At 49.3% G+C, this 17,334-nt stretch overlaps 4 protein-coding genes across 4 annotated transcripts; 1 reads left to right on the forward strand and 3 right to left on the reverse strand.

Annotated features, from left to right (window-relative positions):
• Positions 1 to 3,591: 3,591 nt before the first annotated feature.
• Positions 3,592 to 5,650, reverse strand: MYCGRDRAFT_96335 (uncharacterized protein; the record flags this gene model as incomplete). Its single annotated transcript, XM_003849013.1, has 9 exons — positions 3,592 to 3,626; positions 3,678 to 3,762; positions 3,814 to 3,901; positions 4,077 to 4,148; positions 4,613 to 4,676; positions 5,105 to 5,118; positions 5,322 to 5,332; positions 5,402 to 5,432; positions 5,541 to 5,650. 9 exons carry the CDS (start codon positions 5,648 to 5,650, stop codon positions 3,592 to 3,594), a joined length of 510 nt encoding a protein of 169 aa, XP_003849061.1.
• A 411-nt stretch (positions 5,651 to 6,061) lies between these two features.
• On the forward strand, positions 6,062 to 8,089 carry MYCGRDRAFT_207068 (putative siderophore-dependent iron transporter; the record flags this gene model as incomplete). Its single annotated transcript, XM_003848890.1, has 3 exons — positions 6,062 to 6,366; positions 6,417 to 6,641; positions 6,695 to 8,089. The coding sequence occupies 3 exons, from the start codon at positions 6,103 to 6,105 to the stop codon at positions 8,087 to 8,089; spliced, it is 1,884 nt and encodes a 627-aa protein (XP_003848938.1).
• A 3,564-nt stretch (positions 8,090 to 11,653) lies between these two features.
• Positions 11,654 to 12,755, reverse strand: MYCGRDRAFT_101478 (uncharacterized protein; the record flags this gene model as incomplete). The annotated part of the gene is made up of 1 exon (XM_003849012.1): positions 11,654 to 12,755. One exon carries the CDS (start codon positions 12,734 to 12,736, stop codon positions 11,654 to 11,656), a length of 1,083 nt encoding a protein of 360 aa, XP_003849060.1.
• A 700-nt stretch (positions 12,756 to 13,455) lies between these two features.
• On the reverse strand, positions 13,456 to 17,202 carry MYCGRDRAFT_96339 (uncharacterized protein; the record flags this gene model as incomplete). The annotated part of the gene is made up of 9 exons (XM_003849011.1): positions 13,456 to 13,983; positions 14,037 to 14,666; positions 14,724 to 14,894; positions 15,219 to 15,300; positions 15,542 to 15,677; positions 15,746 to 16,076; positions 16,131 to 16,769; positions 16,833 to 16,950; positions 17,186 to 17,202. 9 exons carry the CDS (start codon positions 17,200 to 17,202, stop codon positions 13,456 to 13,458), a joined length of 2,652 nt encoding a protein of 883 aa, XP_003849059.1.
• Between the last annotated feature and the right edge of the window lie 132 nt (positions 17,203 to 17,334).

The raw sequence follows: 17,334 nt of genomic DNA on the forward strand, positions 1-17,334 counted from the left end.
TACTAATAGCGTTACTTATAATAACACCGCCGACCTTAGTAGCGACCTCGCTAATAAGATTATAGGAAAGTATTATCCTACCGGTGTTAGCTAATTTGTTTAACAACGAGTACTATGTTAAGCAAAATTTACATAGCTAGTACTACTCGACTTTAATAGAACTCTAACGATAATTCTCGTTGCGGAAGGGATACATAACTATCCTTTAAATAGCCCGAACAAGCTACCTACATAGATCCGGAACGAGATCTAGAACGTTTTGCTTAGGACAAGGGACCCAACCTTAACAACAAGTATAGTATTATCGGCGAGATTATATATAGCATTATAGCTAACATTGTTAGACAAATTCAGAGTTAACCCTCTCGTAAAGGCGTAGATTAAGTTATATAATGTCGAAATACTAGAGGATGTTTATAATGCTTTAAACTGCAATAATATCGTAGGCAGCATAATCCGTAAGATAAAGGTCCTTATATAGCCAGGTAGCCGGTCGGTGCAAACCCTACACTAGGTTTAGATAGCAGAGCAGGAAAAGCTAGCCGATAAGGTAAGATTAACTGTAATATTATGCATAACCTTATCCCCTAGCTTACCGGTAACCTTAGTAATACCTCCGCGACATCTAGTATAGCGATAACCTCGAGCAATAGATCGTTATATACATGTTCGACGATTAAGCTTAGATCTAGGCTAGTTTAACCGCTTTCGAGATTAACATAACGTTTAAACGTCTCGAACATCGCATTACCTAAGATAACGAGGTGCTCTTTACATGCGAAGGCGAAAGTAACTACAGTAAGATAACCTATGGCCTTATACATAACCTCGGTAATAATGTTACCCGTAGGGTTACTAATTCTTTTCTAGTTTTCCCTCTTTGTTGCGTATATAGAAACTTCCGTAGGGACTAATTCTAGCGACGGCTATTCTATCGTGTCTTCGATGTACTTGCCCGGGTCCTTAGTAAGGAGCGGATTTATTAGCGGCATATCTACGGCCGGGGCTTTGCGTGTGTTAAGAGCGACTAGTCCGGAGAGCAACATTTAGGTAGGTAATGTTAAGGATACCCTCGCTAATAATCCTTTCTATAATCCTATCTATAACCTTAGCCGTAAGCTCCTTCTTTAGTACCGTCCTAATATAATAGTAGGACTTAGTTAATACCTCGAGGATATTAAACTCCCTAGTTAAAACCTCGCTAGAGACTAGCGAGAACATCTACGAGATGTTCTTATAATATGCCGTGTTCACTTCTTTCGCAATATCGACGAGAAGTTCGGCAAGAACCTAGCCCTTTGGGAAGCTATTAGCTAGATAAAGTTACTTACGACAGCAGTAATATAGGAAGAGTATTAGGGATTAGTACATGCTTTGCGGGGTAGGTAACGTTACTAATAGCCTTACCGATAACCTCGTAGCTAACATTAAGCAGCACACCCGGATCCCGAAGTCGCAAATTAGGCACAGAACAAGGACAATAAGTATGTTGCGTATAGTATCTCTAGCTACTTTACCTGTGTTCCGAGGGAGGTATGGCTTAGCGAACGCCCTAATACGAACTCTAATAAGCAATCGGGGTAGGTAGGCTAGTCCTTAGGGAAAGGTAACGTTATGCCTAATATTAGCGGTAATAATATGCGTAATCTTATACTAACTCCTTCCTAGGATGTGACCTCGTCCTTGCTTATAAGAATAGGAAGTTAATTAATGCTTAGGCTATTAGCTAATAGGGAGGGCGAGCTAAGTATAGACAATAGACGTACTAAAAGGATCCCTCGGCATAGAAGCGGGTAGAGAAAAACCTGCGACGTCTTAGTAAGGTTATCGCTAATATTAAGGGTAACATCGCTAATATAGCTAGCGTTAAAACGCGAAAAGAAGTGGGAACAAGAGCAGGCCGAACGTCGTCGCCTTCGAGACGCCGCACGGAGGAACGGTAGTAATAACGACGATAACGACAGCGGCGATAATACGGACGACCGTGCAGAACAACAACGTACGCGGGCGCAACGACGAAGAGACAACCCTGAAGTTAGACATCCAGATGATATTAGCGATAATAACAGCGGTAATAATATAGATAACCCCCTACCCCCTAATCCTAATAATGTAGCTATAAGGTAGTTAGAGAATGTTCAAAACAGTTCGCGAGTCTATAAAGAGGGCCGTAGACGGGGTCGTTCGCGGGGTCGTAGACGAGGGAAAGCATTAAGCGCGAGCTTATCACGGACACTATAGTCGACACTACAGTCTAGTCGGACATTAGCATCGATTCCTTCGGCTTCTATAAGGCAGACTCCTACCTCTATCGGCCCTAATCCTCCCTAACTAAGGTATGTTGTTACCGGTAATATTACGGATGTTACTATAGCTAACATTAGGTCTCTAGCACTTCTGCAGACACCGAATATAAGGACAACATGCTAGCTTATAAGCGTACACGCAATGCGGTAAATAAATCGCGGATTCGGGTACTTCTAGAAGGAGGGCTAGATCTAGGACTACTGCGTCTATAATGTTATCTATAGCAACATAGATGACATTATCGTTAAGATTACCCGCGATGTTAGACTCCTTGGTCCGGTTCCCCTTTCCTATGTCGACCGATAGGGTTAGGGTTATTAGGGATAAAAACGCTATTCTAGTTAACATTGTAGTATAAGAGCTATTTATTATATATGTCGAGCGATATATCTAGTATATTAATAGCTGTATAGTATATAAACGCTACTCTAGTATATATAATAATAGATTAGGCTATAAGCGTAGTTTAAGCATGATTTAACGTCTACGAGATAGATATACTAGATTAACGCGTATATAGTATATATATAAGCACTATCCTAGTATATATTAGGCTACGAGCGTAGTTTAGGGACTATATACCGTTATATATAAACGCTATCCTAGTATATATAATATGTTAGGCTATACGCTTAGTTTTAAGACTATTTATCGTCTACGAGATAGATATACTAGACTAACGCGTATATAACTATATGTATACACGCGACCCTAATATATAATAGGCTACGAGCTAGCTTAATAAGTATCTCTCGTCTATAAGATAGACATACTAGATTAACCCGCATATAGTAGTATATATATAAACACTATTCTAGTATTTATTAGGCTACGAGCATACTTTAATAACTATTATCTATATATATAAAATAGATATAGATAATTAACGCGTATAGAGCATATATATAAACGCTATTCTAGTATATATCGCGGTCTAAGAGCTATTAATTATATATGTCGAGCGATTATAAGAAGAAGGACAACATAATGTCATTCGCGACCCTATGGCTGACATTATCGCTGATACTACGGATCTATATTTATTATGAACTAACCTTCGAAGATAAAGACAGAGATAAGTTAATTACTTAACATTAGGGGTAAGGTTATAGAGGATCTTATCGTATAATTGGATTCGGGCGCTACGTGCCGGGGTATAATAAAACTGCAGACTCCTCCTACGCGATACGCTCGCTTATAAGGTTATTCGTAAGGTTATGCTTAACCTTATTAGACACCCTAATTGATCTGGTCCCTTAGCTTCGGACTATCTAAGAACAAGTCCTAGCCTAGGTACTCCTTAATTTCGAAGTATTCGGCTGTAATAAGGTTAGCGATAATATTACGGAGGATAACATAGATGACTTTACCATTCCTAAGATCCTTGCAGATCGCGCACGGGAAGGCCTTGTTCCAGATGGTCTTATAGTGCGCTATAGCCTCGGAGTATTTTACCTTTAATAAGGTTAGTAATAAGATTACTAGTAATGTTAGTAATAAACTTACGTCTCCCTTCCTATAAATAACCTCTCCTCCCTTGTTGCCCCTCTTCTTCTTCGACTTAACATTGCCCTTATACATAGGGAATCTAGGCCTGTTATAAGGTTAGCTATAATATTATCCGTAGTGTTAGGTATGATATACTTAGATCCTGCAATTTCCGCTAGCGTGCGCGCTGATTTGCTATTAGTTCTCGGATGTCTAAAGGGGTTTTTATCTCTATAATAATATTAGCTATAAGATTACCTATAAGCTTATAGATAACATACTGCCCGTTAGTCTGCTCTTCCGGCGTTTTATTAACATCTTCCTCCCGGCCGCGTTTCTTCGGAGTAGCAGGGCTGTAATAAGGTTAGCGATAATGTTAGGTGTAGGATTAGGTGTTATACACTATACTAACAAGATCACTAGGCTTGCCGCTAGCCTTCTCTGTAGCTTCGAAGATCCGGCGGTATTAGGCTAGGCGATAAGGTTAGGAAATAGTCGGCGGTAAGGTTATAGATAATGTTACCCTTAGTCTTAGCGATAACCTTAGACGAGTAGCTACGATCTCTACCCTTCTTATACTCTCTATCTCTGCCTTCGCCTTAACTAGAAACTCGGATTCGATGCTAGTAATAAGGTTAGCTATAACATCAGGTGTAACATTAAGTGAAATTGATTTCTTACTGCTCCCCTTACGTGCTACTTAAGGTTAATAAAGGATGTAGAGCGATCCTAAGAGGGTAAGGTTAGCAGTAATGTTACGGATAAGGTAATTAATAAGCTTACGTTGCATAGTCTCGCCTTGTCCTAGCCCTCTAACTTGTACGGGAGAATCGACTTAAATCCATCCTTATCGTCCGAGCTAGAATCCTCCTCTAGTCTAACTGTAATAAGGTTAGTAGTAATGTTAGGGATAATATTAAGTAGAATGATATTCCCTACTTATTTCTGCTACGTAATATAGAACTGGTAGTGTAGGGTTTTTCGCGTCCCTTAAGGTAGATAAGAACGCCTCCTTAGTATACCTAATAATGTTAGCGCTAACCTTATAGCTAATATTAGTCTCTTATATACTTCTACTTCTTCGGCATTAGACAGATTACCTAACCCTTCGGCACGATTATATACTAATATTTATCCTGCCTAGAAGGTTAGCTATAAGCTTAGCGCTAAGGTTATAGATAATAGTATACTAGCTCGAAACTCTTGCCTCTAAACTCTAATCTATTATTATATGCCTTAACTATCTTCTTATAGTATTTCTGCATAAGGTTAGCGATAACCTTATGCATAATGTCCTATATGTCCTTACCTGTTCCGTTAAAGCTAAAGTTTAAGATAACAGTCTCTCTTTCGCTATCTTGTTATGTAGGAATTCGGATTAGTAAGGTAAGCGGTAAGGTAAGCGGTAAGGTCGCGGGTAAGGTCGCGGGTAAAGTAATAGGGTCCTTAAAACTCTCGATTCTTAATAATGCTGTTAAGATGTTAGCATTCCTATAAGGTTAATCGTAATGTTAGGGATAACATACCTATTAACTACCTATAGGGGTAGGTAGTAAGGTAGATAGTAAGACAGTAGAAGGAACGGTAGAAGAAGGTAAGAGCGAACTTCTCGAATCCGCGCTAGTAGTCTTAGCATGCTATAGAATACGTACTAGTTTAATATATTCGCAGTAAATCCCAGCGCCTAACCTTATCGATAACCTTAAGGGATCGATTTTCCAGCTACCCCGTAGAGCTCGGCTTACAGTTCCGCTTCCGGCATATAAGTTCCGCTTTTAGCATGTAAGCCGAAGTTTAGCGCTGTGAGCCGAGAGATTAGCGCTGTGAGGTCAGCAGGGCCCTGCGAGCTCCCCATGCCGGATCCCTGCGATGCCGGAGAACAAAGAGATCTTCTGGACAAGCGTTCGAGAGCTCTCCATGGAACGACCTGGGAACTGGCAGAGCTCGACCGACTTCGGGATGGTCTTGATCCAGCGCTACCGAGCCATAGCGTGGGTTACGGGCTGGCCGACGTGAAGCCGATGAGTGAATTGGTAGCGAAAGAGTGGGTTTTCCGGACCCTGGGTGAGCGAAAAGCTTCCAATTTCTCGCACATCGGCAAAAGGAAAGAAAAGCCACGTCCAGACAGAGTTTGGGCCGTGCGTCTCGCTAGTGCACCGTCCTTATCTGATTTCCTCATCCTGTGATCTGATAAAAGCAGTGATCTCCTTCAACCTCACCCTTCACCGACCCTTGTGTGTCTTTCAATATCCCTGTTCTACCTTGCCTTAGTTCTGCATTGTCTGGCTTCTCAGACAAGGACTCGCTATGGCCTCCCAGGAACAATATCACAAGGGAGCCGAGGCTGGTCTTGCCGACTCGACGCACTCCTCCGATGCCAAGGGCAATGCCACTCCTCGGTACAGCTCTGACGACGAGATCATCCTCACGGGCAAGACGAGTCCTGGTGTGAGGCGTGTTGAGCAACTCTCCAAGCACATTACCTTTACCGACCGAGTGTTCTTGTTCATCACCATCTTTGTGTTGGCCTATGTCTACACTCTGGACAACACGCTGAGATATACCTACCAGGTTCGTTCATATTGCTTCCGGACAAAGGTCTTCGACTGACACTCGTATAGCCATATGCCACAGCAAGCTACTCGCAACACTCCTTGCTTGCAACTGTCGCTGTCGTGAGAGGTGTTGCCGCCGCTGCAGCACAACCAACGGCAGCCAAGATTGCCGATGTCTTTGGTCGTGCTGAGTTGTTGATCGTTACGGTCGTTTTCTACCTCGTCGGATCAATCGTCGAGACCTTCTCCAATGGCGTTCACTCGTTCGCCGCGGGTGCGGTACTCTTCCAAGTAGGCAGCTCATCCATTCGATACACCACGAACGACAGCTAACAACACAACAGATTGGCTGGACACTCGTTGTCCTCCTCGTCGAGATCATCATCGCCGACATTACCTCACTCCGAGCTCGTCTCTTCTTCTCGTACATCCCCAATGCGCCATACCTGATCAACACATGGGTTGCGGGCAACATCGCCAACGCCGTCCTCGGCGTCACCTCCTGGAGATGGGGAATCGGCATGTTCGCCATCATCTTCCCGGTCGTCGTTGCACCCGTCTTCCTCTGCCTGTGGCTTGCTCACCGCCGTGCGAAGCGACACGAAGATCTCGCCGACTACCAGACACCCTTCCAGATGCTCGGCTTCCCCAAGCTCATGGTCTCGCTCTTCTGGCAACTCGACGTCATCTCCATCGTCCTCGTCATGGGCGCTCTCGGCTGTCTCCTCGTCCCGTTCACCCTCGCTGGAGACGGCGCTCAAGCATGGAGCGAACCTCATATCGTTGCTCCAATCGTCATCGGCTTCGTTCTCTTCCCCATCTTCTTCTTCTGGCAGACCAAGGCCCCTCATCCCATGCTTCCGTACCACCTCCTCCGCGACCGCGCCGTCTGGGGTCCTCTTTGCATGGGTCTCATGATCAACATGACCTGGTACATGCAAGGCGACTACCTCTACACCGTCACGGTCGTCGCCTTCGACCAGTCCATCCTCTCCGCCACCCGCATCACCGGTCTCTACACCTTCGTCTCCGTCCTCACCGGCATCATCGCCGGTCTGGTCGTCTTCTTCGTCCGCCGTCTGAAACCCTTCATCTTCGCCGGCACAGTCCTTTACCTCGTCGCGTTCGGCCTGCTCATCCACTACCGCGGCGGCGCCTCGCCGGCCAATCTCTCCGGCTTGATCGGCGCACAAGTCCTCCTCGGCATCGGCGGCGGTCTCTTCCCCTTCCCCGCCCAAGCCTCCATCCAAGCGGCCACCCAACACGAACACGTCGCCATCGTCACCGCCCTCTTCCTCGCCCTCTACAACGTCGGTTCCGCTTTCGGCGGCGCCATCAGCGGTGCCATCTGGCGCCAAACTCTGCCGGGTTCTCTGAACACCAACCTCGCCGCGGTCTCCTCCAATGCCACGGCCATCGCCTCCGCCATGTACGCCAACCCCTTCGTCACCGTCTACGAGTACCCAATCGGTACACCCGAGCGCGAAGCCATCATCTTGTCCTACCGCCACTGTCAGCGTTTGTTGACCATCACCGGTATCTGCCTGTGTGTTCCGCTAGTCATCTTCGGTCTCTGCACCCGCAACCCGAGATTGCCGGACACGCAGTCTATCGCTACGGCGGAGATGTCGAGCCAGGAGAACTTGGTCAGTGATGACAAGGGGAATATTTCGAGGGTCGAGAGTGCGCCTGTGCAGAGGAGTTTTGGGAAGAAGGTTGTGGACTTTTTGATCAAGTAGATTTGTTTGGTTTGGTTTAGATGTAGAGAAAGTGTTCGGCGGAGGCGATGATGTTAGCGTGGTATGATTGATGAGTTGCGAGAAGTGTGTATATACCATATCTTACTATTTTTATCTTCAATTGTGCAACGAAGGTCGATGTACATTGACCGTAGCTCGCCGTCAGACGCATGACCGTGAAGAGGACGTTGTCTTTGAGTGGTATGCGGTGTGACAGCATGTGTTACAGCAGAGTGTCACTGTAATGTTCGACTGGAAGCGTGCTTTGTCCGACGAATAGTGCCCAATGTTCGTAATCACATTCCGAGAATGGGTGTGAGCTGCACAGCTATTGTTTCCCACACACAGTAAGGTGAATCGTATGTTTGCATCCTCTATTCCGACCAGGCCCTTCCGCAGCCGGGCTTTGTCGGTTTCCTGACTGACAAAGACCTGTTCCGTTCCGTTGCCAAAGAGCACCTACTCGAACGTGCGGTCTGGTGCGACTCTTGCAAAATCCCCCTCTGATCAATGGTATGGTCCTTCCAGTGCTCGACGACGCTTTACGATGAAGCGGATATGCCATCGGGCTCAGAGCCTGGAATGGCAGTCTAAACCTGTTCCCGAACACGCATGAATGAGGAGGTCATGATGGTGTTCAGCACATCGATGAAGTTGATGTTGTCGCCCACAAACGCAAGACCTCGGACCTCGATCTCAAGAATCTGCAGCTTGGGTTTGGCATCGTTGGCCTGGCGCTGGAGTGTCAAGATGGCATCTTGGATACGTCTTGCGTTCGCGCTTCTTATCCACTTGCGCTGCCGCAAGAGCAGGGTCTCTGGAAGTCGAGCCTCGAGACAGCGGCTTGGATTTGCTTTTTGATCTACAGTGTTCAGCTAGTCACTCCTTCTTGGCCGGATGTTCTTGGATGGGATTGGATGGATCCTTCGCTGAGCTCGTCCGCAAGGCCGCGATGCCGCTCTGAACCTGGAATAGTGATGAGATGGACGTGCGAGAGCTATACAACGAGAATATTGATGCCATCTCGTCTTGATCGTCTAAGTCTTGATCTTTTTGCTGCTCTGGTCGCTTGTCCCGCCTGCTGATCAACAAGATGTATGTGATGAAGATTCCCGAAGGGATCAACAACAGGACTGCTACGACAATGGCCCACCAGAAGCGCGGGGTGCCGTCGTTGATCTCTGTGATGTTCATGCCTAAGAAGGGGTAGATGGTCAGCGGGAACTCGTCCAAGAGTGACGTGGTATCATGCTTACCAAAGATACCCGTCGCCAGGGTGAGCGGCAGATAGATGGCCGCCAGAAGTGTCAGCTGCGTCGAACGCTCGCCGTTCTTGATGCCAATGGCCGAATCTCTGGCCATGATATTGGACATTTCGAGAGAGGCGGCAGTCTGCTCAATTGAGATCTGGGCAACCACGAGCTGCAGGGCCTGATTGAGTAGTACCATTAGATCTGCAGCTTGCTTGTCCATCCACGCGTATTCGCTCGCATACGAAATGCTTGCGAGCTCACGTTCTGTTGGAGCGACGTGTATTGACGGGGCTTCCGACTTCCTGGTGCCGCTCTTTGGCCCAGGATAGGAGTTCACGTGAGCGTCAAAAAACCGGAACATATGACTGGATCGATCCATGTCTGCGCGAAGCCTGGCTACGCGCGCACGAAGCTTCTTTATGTCAGATAGAGCAGTTACACTTGACAGAGTGACGACCTCGTAATCCAGTCTTTGGATCGTTCCCGCAAGCACGGAAATTTCACCAATAAAGGTCGAGATTATCAGTAGCCACTCTAGAGTATGTTCCTTCTTGTATTGTGTCCAGGTATCGGGCACGCTCCAGAGTCGACGCACATTCAATGCGTCATCGAAGAGTCGCTCAACAAAGTACATGAACTTCAATGATTGGAGAGGGACCGAAGGGAGCGATGGAAAGCGGAAGCGGTCAAGGTTGAGTCCTGGGAGCGGTCTGGTCGCTTCTGTGACCAGAACAACGACTACGAATGTCTGTCAGCCTACGTCTCTTCTCTGAAGCCAAGAACGACTTACAACACGATCTTAGTCTCAAGCAGGTCATGCGAGCACGAGCTTGGTCCAGTGCATCTTGAGTCGCGCCTGTACGATTGTGGAAGTCGAGGTCCAATCGAATTGTCCCATGTTCGTCATCATTCTTGATCGCCAGACCGTTGAGCTCAAACCTCTGATTTGAGAGCTTTGGCGATGTGCTGTCCAGCAACTTTGATGGCTCCATGGCACGTTCTCGCATCATGATGTGGTGCGTACAAGCGATTGCGGCTATTCCAAGCTGGCCGGCCAATTCGCACAATAGCTTTAGACAGCCGTCTTCAATCTTAATGACGACTGCTCCGTAGCTATGTCCAGGCTCTGCTGACAATTCATATGGCCTTGACGACCGCCGTCGAGAATCCCCTGAATTCGGCCGCGTCACTGAGAAAAATATGCCTCGAGGTAAGGGTTCCAGTGCGTTCCCGCTGTCCAGCCACTGCTCATACTGCTCGTTTGCCGAGCCTGGAGTGACGACTTTGGCTGTCCATGCGTCCCCATCGTACACCGCGTCGTATTGCTTCGAAGCCTCTTTAAGCTCGTCCTTGAACTTTTTGTTTCTTGCGATCCGCGCCCAAAAGATCGGAGAGGCGAGCTCAATTAGACTTGCTTCGGACAGCTCACAAATCTTTGCTGGGCTGGATGCTAGGCAGTCGGATTTGACCTGTCTTAATAGCCACCTCGTTTCTCCAGCTACAACGGCAGGTCGCAAGTATTCGGTGGCCTCTTGCTTCAAGAAAGCTACGATATCGTCTTCAGTCGCGACGGGGACTTCAGTCTCGACGATATCATCAGCTTTAGCCAAGCGCGAGTCCTCTCCAGACGGTTTCCCGCTGCGCGATACTGGCGTGTCATCAGCCATGTCGTCAGGTCCTGGTGGCGAGCGATGTACGCAGCTTCGAAGCTTTGCTTGTGGGGCTGCTCTTGTCTCCTAGTCAGAAATGAGACTGGAGAAGGCAGGCGGCGTGACGTGTGAACGCTCAGATCCGCAGTGAGGCAGCGAGAGGACTTCCGACACCTTTTGTTTTGGAAATGTTAATGAGTGAAGTAGCAGAATTGCTGTTTCTAACGGGTCGGCGGTCCTTCTGTCGGTTTGCAATATTGCTGACAGGTTGACGCACGCACAAGGCTGGGTCGAGTCGCTTAAGACGCACGTACCGGTTCCCGCGCATGTAGCTCACGCCTCGCCTAATGAGCCATGTGGTCAGATGTGCATCATGTTCCGTTATGGCAAGAAGAAAGAAAGCTCTGACGGGGCCGTGTCAGCAACTCCTATCGATTGTTGAGTAGACCCGGCTGGCGCCTTACCCGGACGCTGAGTGGGATGGCAGTATCCTCCAGCTTGCCAATCCAAAAACACGAATTACCTTCCGAAACGACTGGTATCCTTTGCAACACGATGTTTTGGCGTATCAAAAATCTCCATTGCGCGGTCCTGCACCCTAAACGCCAACGCTAGCGAAGACTGGGACATTAGAGTGACTGACCACCAACACGCATCTCCATCTATTTCGCAAGCAACATCTCCCTCTGCGCCGGCTCCGGCACGTATTCGTACTCGATGTTCGTCTTCGGACCCTTGCCCTTCTTCGTCGGCTTTTTGCGAGGCTTCGGCGCGGCCGGCGCAGCAGGTCGTTTCCGCTTGAGAGTGTCCAGCTTCTTCTTGAGCGCTGCTGTGTCGTCGTCCGCGTCTTCCCCATCATCGTCTCCGCTGCCATCTTCTTCTCCTTCTGCTGCCGAGTCTGCGTCAGAGTCTTCTCCCGCAGCCTGCTCGTCTCCGCTTTGTCCACCCAGCCAATCGTCAAAGTCCTCCATGTCATCTTCATCGTCTGACTCTTCCATGTCGCTCACGTATTCAACGTTGCCATCTTCCTCCTCCGCGATTCCCTCCTCATTCTCATACTCGTACTCCTCCTCAATACCTTCATCCAAATCCTCATCTCTGAGACCCTCTGCACTCCTCTCCAATCCTCTCATAACCTTCTTCCACACTCCCTCCTCCACATTCAGTGGTCGATCACCATATGCTCCGGATCTTAACCTCTCCACCAGCTCCCTCTCAATTGCCCTCTCGATTTTCGCCGCAGCCTCCGCTTTCCTCTCACGTGTCGCTTCTCTTCTCCGAATCTTCGGCGCCTGCTTGCTCACCATGCGCTCGCCCAATCTCTCCTCTTCCTTTGCCAACTTCGCCGCCCGGACTCTCACTTGTGTCAACCGCGTGAGTCGTTGTTTACACTTATGTACCAGGAACTTGGGCCAATAGATCAGCCTCTCATCCACCTGTTCCAGCGCCTTGGCATAATTTCCGCTCAATCTGATCTTTTCCCACCATTTTGACGGTAAGTGTGCGCGCTCGACGGTTTTGATGTAGAGATAGAGACGACCGGTGGCAGGGTCGGAACGGATTGTGGCATAGCGAGAGTTGGCGAGAGGGCAGGATTGTCGATTGCAGAGACCGGTCACATTGTGTTCGTTGCGGCAGAAGGTTTGTTTGGTAGATTTTTGGTGCGATTGGTTGCCGGGGAGTTTGAGCTTGAAGGAGCAGAACTGGTTGTTGATAATGGACCAGACGATCTCGTCGGAGGCCATGTTGGGTGGTGGTGGAGCGGGATGGGACGGTCGTGTTTTATGAAGGGAAAAGACTCGATCAAAGCTCCCAAAAAAAAGCTAAAGGTCTTTCCCATAAATTTTGGTCAAGGCATCGCCGACGATTTGCCGGGAGGCTAGCGCGAAAGCTTCCTTCCTTTCGAGTTCACTTCCTCTTTCAGCTACTGACTTCTCAGGCATATTGCATGTTTTGGGAGAAAGACTACAGAACCCCAACCGGGATCCTTCAAAGCATTGGGGACGGTCTGCACGCACGGGAGAAGGCGAGCTACGGCTCCACGGCTTGAGAAGAAGTTCAATTCGAGAGGTCTTAGGAGCAGAAGACTCAGCTTCTTCCCTCATGCCTCTTCACTACATCTTCTCAACATGCCAAATTGAACCTATGCGCATCATTCATTTCAATTGCAACCAACTAACAAAACTTTTCTAGAAACTCCTTCGGCCTGTAGTCGGCTCCTGGCGCTCGTACTCAAATTCCCAAAGCTGCCAAAATAACGCCTCTGATGCTCGAAGAAAGAAACGCGATACCGATGTTGAACAGCAAACTTTTGCGGCGGGCCAATTGTTCAAGACCCCAGTCTCCGAGTGTCCCTTTGTTCCTTTGTCCAAAGTTTCGCACTCCTCAAGCAAGCGGCGCAAGGGGAACGCCTAAATTAGCAACGAGCTCAACAACGTGCCCAAGTCGATCTTCAAGCTATGCATCAACTTGAACCGTCCTGCTTGGTCAGACCCATCCGAGCGACGCCGTCGATGGTGTCCGCTGTCACGCCATCCGCCAGCACTGCCGATGCGTTTCCGGTCTTCGCGTTGGCCGCCACAGCTTGGTCGTGTGCCTTCAGTGCTTTCCACTGCGAGAGATAGACGGCCCACTTCTCTGGCGTGATCTCGGCCATCACAAACTCCGGCGGATTCTTCATTGGTCTGCCCAGTTCCTCCACAGCGGTCGGATCCTGCATGATTGCGGCGTTCACCGACGTGCAGACATGATACTTGCAATAGTCGGCAAAGGCCTGCGCAACATCCGGCTCAAGGGGTTGCTGATCGACGCGAGCGATGAGCATGTTTCCCACTTTGGAAATTGCCCAAAAGTCCACCTTCTTGCAGTCGAACTTGGGATTTGCAATACCGTTTGTGTGCATGAAAGTCGCATAGTTGATCAGATCGCGAGACTCGGTCCACTTGGGGGACTTCGTGAGGCAGTGGACGGCAAAGAGAGGCATGCCGATGCGCTATGGGTTGGTCAGTCATTGTCAACAAAGTATGCTTCACTATTTTTCCTTACCTGCGACACGGCAGAGATGTCGTGCTTCTCATCCCAAATGTAGTGGAGACGAGGAACCATCACCGACCGAGGCGAGGCTGTGGCATCCAGACGGGTCTCACCATCACAGGGCATCAGAACAGCCTGGAGCTTCGGACCGGAGAGCCATTCGTTGATCTCGAACTTGCCGCGGAAGGTGATGAAGAAAGCGACGAGATGGTGGAAGTCGACCATGTTGAAGTCACTTGAGCCGGGCTTGCCAGCGCATGCGAATATTGGACCTCTCCAATCATAAGCAAGCAGACCTTGCGTGGAGGAGACGACGGCCTTGTTGAGCTCAGCGTAGCGCAGGAAGTTCTCGTCGTAGTACATGGTCAACTTCCGCTCCTGACGCTGGCCGCTGATCTGGTTGACTTCGACCCTCGATTCCTGGACGAGCTCTGCGCCGGGGATGAGATCGTACATGTTGCCTTCTCCTCCGCGCAGTTTATCGAGGAAGTCCGCCTTGTCGAGCCAGCAGAACTTGGGGCTGGACTCATCGGGCATGAGGTAGACCACGCGAAACATGTTCTTGGCCGGAGGTGTCTGAAAATCCTTGAAGCTCGAGCAAAGCGCCTTGTGGAATCTCCAGCTGGCGTCACTGCACTCGTACTGATTGCATAGAATGATCAGTCAAGGTGCCGTCAAGTGCGCAGCTGATCTACTTACCGAGCAGTAGCTGACAGCCTTGCAGTCTGCGCAGCGCAAAGTGCTTGGCCGAGTGCACATGAGACACTTCGATGCGGTATTGTTGGAAGCCATGATTCGGTTGTATGCCGAGGTGGACGTGCTGTGGTTGGGCCGCTGCGGGCAAAGGTCGAGTGTTGGTTTGGACGTAGTCTGGAAGAAGTGATGGTGTAGACGAAGAATGAAGAAGGAGAGGAAGTGGTAGAAGAAGTAGAGGTGAGCGAAAGCAAAATAAAAGTGACAAACATAGGTGAATCCAAACGGATTCACCTGCATGAGCGCTGCATGTGCAAACAGAAACGCCAAGCTAGAACATTCACGTCCGTCCGATGGATCATGTAAAAGCTGACAGAACAAACAGGAGCCGTCCTTCACCTCATCAGCCTTCACCATCCCTTCAGAATTGGGACGAGCCTACAGAACGCTTGCAAAGCTTCACCTTCATGTATCAAACATTGTGCTAGCGAGGAGACTCACGTTTGCTTCGCTGCCGCAATGGAAACACGCCGTTCGGACTGCTTTGTTCGAGACTTGAAGGGAGACTGACCATGTGAAGATGCTATAGTTATGCAGAAGCCGGTAAATGAACTGTGATTATTTTGAGTGCTTGCAGAGAGTTCGATCGTGCTGTGATTCTTTCATTTGCTTCATCGCGTACAACCGCATTGACCTTGCTCGGTAGTTGTACTGACAGTAATCCATGCATCATTGACATACATCCCGACCTCCATCCCGCATCCATACCACATGTAGTGCTGCTATCCCACCCCTCGCTCTAGGACTGGCGCATCCTCACACACTTGACCGCCAGATCACCCAGAACCCGATCAGTCAGGCCCGCCCGCGTGACTTCGCTGCCATCAGCCACCACTTGACCTTCACCGCCGTTGGAGATCGCCTCGCTGGCCTCGGTCTCCGCCTTCAAGGCCTTCCACTCTTTCTGGTATATGACCCAGTCTACAGGCGAGATTTGGTTGAGAAAAGCTTCAGCGACGCCACCATACCTCTTCTTGCCCTCGTATGTCTCCCCAATGGTTTCCCGCCCTTAGCGCGCATGATCGTGACCATTGGGTAGGTTCGGCAGAAATCCACGAAGATGTCCACCGTCTCCGGATCGAGAGGTTTTCCGTCGGCGCGGACAACCAGCATGTTTCCCATGCCATCATTCGGCACGTTGCAGACTCCGATTGCCCCGTTATTGCTGGTGAATGCCAGCCTGGAGTTTTTGGCTGAGCCCACATGCATGTACATTGCGTCGCTAGTGAGATCTTTAGGCTCGGTCCACGCTTTGGACTTAGTGGCGTATTCCAGAACCATGAGTGGCAGGCCAATGTGCTGCGGGCAAGTCAGTCTCTCTTGAGCTCAAAGCATCTAATAGTGTCATCATACCTCAGAGACCGCTGACATGTATTCCTGCGTCCTGCCCATCAGGTGCAACCTCGGGACCATGGCGGATCGGGTGGACGTGATGCCACTCAGTCGTCTCTCACCGGCACAGGGCATCAGGACGGCCTGAATCTTCGGTCCGAGCACATAATCCATCGTGCAGCTACCCATGGGGGCGTCAAAGAGGATAGCGAAGGCGATGAATCGTTGAAAGTCGACCATGTTGAAGTCCTGACCGCCAGGCTCCCCAGCAGTCACGACGAGTGGCCCACCCCATCGTTGACCGACAAGGTTCTGGGTGGACTCCAGGAGGGCTTTGTTGGGCAGAGGGTAGCGGGCCTCCCAGTCATTGTCGCAGAACATCGTCATCGGCCACTTCAATTCTTTCCCCGTCAGACTGCTGACGAAAATCCGACAGGCGCTGATATGGCTCGAAGCGTCGATGATAGGTCCGATGTCATTGTCCTTGGCCGTCTTCATGTCGGGCATCTTGAGCTTCGAAAGCCAGCGAAAGATTGGCTTTCGTCCGGAAGGCGGGAAGTAGAGTGCACGGTACATGTTCTCGTTCGGTGGGGACTGGAAGTCCTTGAACGTCTTGCAGAGACTCTTGTGAAATCTCCAGCTGGCATCACGGCATTCGACCTGAGAATGATCTTGTATCAGCATCATAATTTCTGACTGCGTGCTGGTGGTCTTGATACTTACGGAGCAGTAGTTGATGGCCTTGCAACCACCGCAATGGAGGAGGCCTGGCTCAGTGCACATGGCACATTCGGGCACGCGGCTGGTAGTAGTGCCGGTCATGTCGTCCGTGGCACTGAGGCTGAACGGTGTTCAAGTGAAGGTGAAAGGTGAAGCACCGGTGGAGATGCAGACGCAATCGCAGCAGATGTATGTGAGTGATGGTTTGAGGTGAAGTTGTTGAGATGATGTCGAGGTGATGGGAAGAGGAGATGAAGTTGGAGAGGAGAGGACGAATTTCGAGATCAGGCAGACGTGAGCAAAGCAGGAAGGCGCATCGCGAACGTCAAGCCAAAAGCGACCTCACTAACACTTACAGTGAGTCTCTCGCCATCTTGCTCTCTCTTGCAGGAAGTGAAGTGGAGCGCATCAAGCTCTACCTGCTGAGAAACGACAAGGAGGCGATTGATCGTCTTGTACGCTATAGCACTGATCAGCCAACGTACCATACGGACTCCGACGAGTG

This window comes from Zymoseptoria tritici, chromosome 10 (assembly GCF_000219625.1).
Source record: "Zymoseptoria tritici IPO323 chromosome 10, whole genome shotgun sequence".
Classification (NCBI taxonomy): Eukaryota; Fungi; Ascomycota; class Dothideomycetes; order Mycosphaerellales; family Mycosphaerellaceae; genus Zymoseptoria; species Zymoseptoria tritici.